At 49.8% G+C, this 5209-nt stretch overlaps 1 protein-coding gene across 1 annotated transcript; it reads left to right on the forward strand.

The window, feature by feature from the left end:
- Positions 1 to 1059: 1059 nt before the first annotated feature.
- Positions 1060 to 4717, forward strand: LOC123135914 (3-ketoacyl-CoA synthase 20). Its single transcript, XM_044555158.1, has 2 exons — positions 1060 to 1917; positions 3705 to 4717. Exons 1-2 carry the CDS (start codon positions 1171 to 1173, stop codon positions 4497 to 4499), a joined length of 1542 nt encoding a protein of 513 aa, XP_044411093.1. The 5' UTR covers positions 1060 to 1170; the 3' UTR covers positions 4500 to 4717.
- Positions 4718 to 5209: the final 492 nt, after the last annotated feature.

Here is a 5209-nt window from a genome sequence, read left to right on the forward strand (position 1 = left end):
GTAATTATGTATGGTCCTAGCCATATTTGAGAGCATAAAATAGTCAAGGTATAGTATGTACTATCATTTTTCTTTTTGTGGTTAAAAGATATGATAGTTTAGTGGCCCAAGAAGAATTTTATAGATTACTTCCCTTCTGCTGCTGTTTATGAAGCGCACAGCGGATGAGGTGACAGTGGATGAGGTGAGCGTGCTCCTCTCGTACTCGCCGCACTGTCAGAGGGAGGCATCAAAGACACGCCGCCGCCAGGGCCGACATGTGCGGCAATTTCTATTGTAGTATCTTATACTGCCATGCAGCAAGATGCTTCTGTCGACGGTATTATATTGTTGTGTGTTGCCTGTGATGTCATTTTAGTTTGTTTCCCATGTGATGCATCGATATATTAAATTTATCAAGAATTGCATGTATGTGTTATCCAGATAAAAAAGAAAACCAAAAGGGTCGTTCCTTTACCTGGCATTACCTAGTTCTTTCAACACATTCTCTGATTCTGATTCAATAACACTACTTAATATAGGTAACAAGTGAAAGGGGCATATTCAATCTGGCATCGCCCCAGCTTCCTCTCAGGAGGCGCACGCCCCAACCACTAGTATGCGATCAAAAGTGGGATCCCTGAGCTCAGATACCAGGTCAACGATGCAGGGAGCACGTCGTGTCATAATAATGAAGAAAAGAGGCCCGCGCCCACCGAAAGGAACTCACACGCGGAGGTCTTAGTAGGAAGCAGTACGCGTCCGATCGCGTCTCCGTCTGTACCCCAACGCCAACCCAACCACATTTATTTCTGCTATATACTACGAGTATATCCTAACCATATTTACACAACCCCGGCCGACCGAAACCCACTCGTGCACGAGCACGACGCGACCGCCGTCCCGAGGCGCCCAACTTGCCTTCCGCGCGCGCGTCTCACATTAATAACACGAAACCGATCCCCGCCCGCGCTTCCTTCTCCCTCCCCTGCTGCCTGCCTGCGCTCCACCTACGTCTTAATGGTAGCTCCGGTGGTTGCACCCACCTCCCGCTTACTGCAGCCAATATATATCGCTTCCGATCTGATCCCACCTCTCATTCATCCCGGACAAACACTTCCCAACCCCGACCAACCGCATCCACCACGCACGCAAGCTAGCCGGCCCACTGTGCTACGTACGTACGCCACCATGAGCGCCGCCGCCCAAGAAACCACGGCCGGCGGCGGCGGCGATGGCAAGCGTCAGGGACCTTGCCGCCCGGGACACCTCAAGCTTGGCTACCACATCGTGGTGTCCAACGCGGTCTACGTACTGCTGGCCCCGTTCGCCGCGGCGTTGGCGCTCCGTGCGTCCCGTCTCACCCCGTCCGACCTGGCGGCAGCGCGCGCCTACCTCCTCGCCAACCTCCACCTCGCTGTCTCCCTCGTGTCCGTCGCCACGGCCCTCGCGACGGTCTACCTCGCGCGGCGGCCGCGCGCGGTGTACCTGCTAGACTTCGCGTGCTACAAGCCCGGGCCCGACCACGTGGTCACCCGGGAGACCTTCATGAAGCAGTCCAGCAAGGCCGGGGTGTTCACCGACGACAACCTGGCGTTCCAGCGGAAGATCCTGGAGCGGTCGGGGCTCGGGCAGGGGACCTACTTCCCGGCGGCGGTGCTCAACTCGCCCCCTAACCCGTGCATGGCGGAGGCGCGGCGGGAGGCGGAGGCTGTTATGTTCGGCGCCATCGACAGCCTGCTCGCCAAGACAGGGGTGCGGGCCAGGGACATCGGCGTCGTGGTCGTCAACTGCAGCCTCTTCAACCCGACGCCGTCGCTCTCCGCCATGGTCGTCAACCACTATAAGCTCCGCGGTAACGTCGCCAGCTACAACCTCGGCGGCATGGGATGCAGCGCCGGGCTCATCTCCATCGACCTCGCCAAGCAGCTGCTCCAGGTAATTTTTTATACCACTCGAGACTCCTCCTCGAGTACGTAGCGTAGTGTTAATTTCGCGGTGGGTTAGGGAGGGTGAGCGACCGCAGGTGTGCTCGCACGTCAGCCGATGGTTGGGTAGATGGACGGCGTGGATCGAACCCAGTGGGCGGTTGAGAAGGGAAAGCAAACTTTGACTTGGTTTGACTTTTCATACTTTTTTTGTCCTGTAGACCCATGCTGTCACCGTCAACATTCGCTGCTGCTGCTATACGCGTAGGATTATCCTCGAACATTAATAGTAGTTGGTTTTAGGCTAGTTATAGTAGGAGTAACTTAACTAGTACTCCATGCAACAACAACAAAAAAAACTTAACTAGTACTAGTAACATACTCCCATCTTTCATATATATACAGGGCCTAATATGTATTTGAGGTAGCCTTTGACCAATAATAAAATTATTAGTATATGGAATGTATAATATAAAGAGTATATCATTAGAAACTTCTTTCACATATGAATTCAATGGTATGCTTTGTGTAACATGCATGTCATATATCATTGTGCTAACCCATGGTCAAGGTAACCTCGAAAAACATATTGAACCCTATATAGGTGGAAGGAAGGAGTAGCGCATTTAAAAAAATTACTTATGAGGCATGTCTTTAACGAGGAGAGATGTGTTTAAAAATAACATAATATGTTATTGTACCAATAGCGCTTTTCAAAAGAACACAAGTCTACAAGCTAATAAATGAAGCCATCTATGACACCACAACTATGTTACTATGAGGGTGCTTGGATACGTTTTAGTCCCATGACTAAAAATAGTGGGACTAAAACTTGCTAGCCTCACCCATGCTTGGATACAAATACTAAATAGACTAAAATCGAGTTAATGGGCATTTATTATCCTTCAAACCCTCCAATCCAGAACTCGCATGTGCTACAGGAGAGGAGTTGAATGAGGAGAGAGAGGACTAATCCACATTTTAGTAGGGTTCCCTTGACTAAATTTTTTTAGTCTCAAGACTAGTTCTAGCCTCTCTTTAGTCAGGGGTGATTGGAACTTTAGCCTCTAAAAAAGACTAGTTTTAGTCAGACTAAAAATAGTCCCTTGGATTCAAGCATGCTCTATGACCAGCCTTAGGTATTATTTGTAATTTCAGTTGTAGTAAGTGAGTGGCAATCAGAATCTTAATCTCGCTGAACAGAGATCTGTATCCATGATTAATTTGTTGACTACACACCTGAGGAACTATAATCTTTTTTATTTTGGTGGGCCTGCGCACCATGCGTGCTTTGGGCGTTGTTGTTAAGATGATAACATCCCATTAATTAACACTCAACCACCGCTCCAGTAGCATTCCTACGTGTACTGATCGAAACCCGTACTGTTGGTGCACCAGCTCGGGAGCGAGTGTTTCCGTTTCATTCGCTTGTCCTCCCGAAATGGTCCAGGCAGCCAGTGTTTCCCAATATTTGAGTGGTTTAAGCACCTAAATTAAGGCTATAGGTAGAGCGTTGACGTGTCCAGGGATCGATCGATCCATCGACGAGCTAGCTGATCACCACTACTTGTCCTAATAGTAACATTGATGAGGGCAGCTAGCTGACAGGAAGAGCTCGTCCAATAAATCTCGTGTTGATGAGTTGGGTCAATTATTCGTCGACGATAGCTGTCTGTTGCGAATACGGATGCACATGCCGACGTCTAGTAGTAGTAGTAGTAGTAGGCATGTGTTTTTTTGGTTGACCGATTAATTTGCTTCTGATTGGAGTTGCCATGTTGTAATGGATGCATGCAGGTCCACCGGAACTCGTACGCGCTGGTGGTGAGCATGGAGAACATCACGCTGAACTGGTACTGGGGCAACGACCGCTCCATGCTCATGTCCAACTGCCTCTTCCGCATGGGCGGCGCGGCGATCCTCCTCAGCAACCGCGCCGCCGACAAGCGCCGCTCAAAGTACCAGCTCGTGCACACCGTGCGGACGCACCACGGCGCCGACGACCGCGCCTACCGCTGCGTGTTCCAGGAGGAGGACAAGGCCGGCCGGGTCGGCGTCGCGCTCTCCAAGGACCTCATGGCCGTCGCCGGCGAGGCCCTCAAGACCAACATCACCACGCTCGGGCCCCTCGTTCTCCCCATGTCCGAGCAGATCCTTTTCCTCACCTCTCTCATCGGCAAGAAGATCTTTGGCCTCAAGATGAAGCCCTACATTCCGGACTTCAAGATGGCGTTCGAGCACTTCTGCATCCATGCCGGCGGCAGGGCGGTGCTGGACACCATCGAGAAGAACCTGGAGCTCAGTGACTGGCACATGGAGCCTTCAAGGATGACGTTGAACCGGTGGGGGAACACGTCCAGCAGCTCGCTCTGGTACGAGCTTGCGTACACGGAGGCCAAGGGACGCGTCCGGCGCGGGCACCGTGCGTGGCAGATCGCCTTCGGGTCAGGGTTCAAGTGTAACAGCGCGGTGTGGCGCGCGCTCAAAGACATTCACCCATCAAAGGAAGCGGGCAGCAACCCGTGGATTGAGGAGATCCACCGGTTCCCGGTCGAGGTGCCCAAGGTGGAGAGCGTCGTTTCATCGCCATGATAGACTCGTCAAGGTCGAGTACCAATGGTTTTCTAGAAAAGAATCTTTCTTTTCAAGTTGAAAGGTATCTGTTGAATTATTTGTATCATTGTGATGTAGCATCAAGTTAATTGATGGTTTGAGCTAGCTCAATTGATATGGAACTTCAATTGGTGTATTTTTGTTGGTTTGGCTGGGTGCCTCAGTTTGTTATAATATAAGGGAGTGACTACGTGCAAGGTGACTGTTTTTAATTTTTGGGTCAGTTGACTGACCATAATTTTTGCTCAGTCGATTTGCATGCAGCGGGACCATGGGCTGCCCCCGTCAAGTGCTACTGCAAAGTCAGATTTTTTTTTCTTTTGTACGTTGGTACAGACTGCTCTAGCATAGTGTTCAAAGCGTTTATAGGTGACGGAAGAATAGCACTCTCACACATATTTGCATGCAACGGTTAGTGATTATATGTGCAATCTCTCACACATGTATATTTATTTTTATATGCATGAATACAATACATACACATATACACATGTATATATCATTTTGAAGGGAGAGAAGGGGGGGTGCGGTACTTAAACCCATATTTGATATTTCTAACTCATTTATGTCTACTACTAATCATCGCACTAGACAACTTAATATTAGATTTTTTCGATAAATTACACAGGCCGTACTGAATGTTCTTATAGAAGCCACACAACTTTGGACCCGAATTGAGGATTGCACAA

Source organism: Triticum aestivum, chromosome 6B (genome assembly GCF_018294505.1).
Source record: "Triticum aestivum cultivar Chinese Spring chromosome 6B, IWGSC CS RefSeq v2.1, whole genome shotgun sequence".
NCBI classification, from domain to species: Eukaryota; Viridiplantae; Streptophyta; class Magnoliopsida; order Poales; family Poaceae; genus Triticum; species Triticum aestivum.

Coding starts and splice junctions, on each gene's coding strand:
- LOC123135914 (XM_044555158.1), top strand. CDS start 1,171: ATGAGCGCCGCCGCCCAAGAAACCACGGCCGGCGGCGGCGGCGATGGC. Junction 1,918..3,704: donor TCGCCAAGCAGCTGCTCCAG/GTAATTTTTTAT, acceptor GGATGCATGCAG/GTCCACCGGAACTCGTACGC.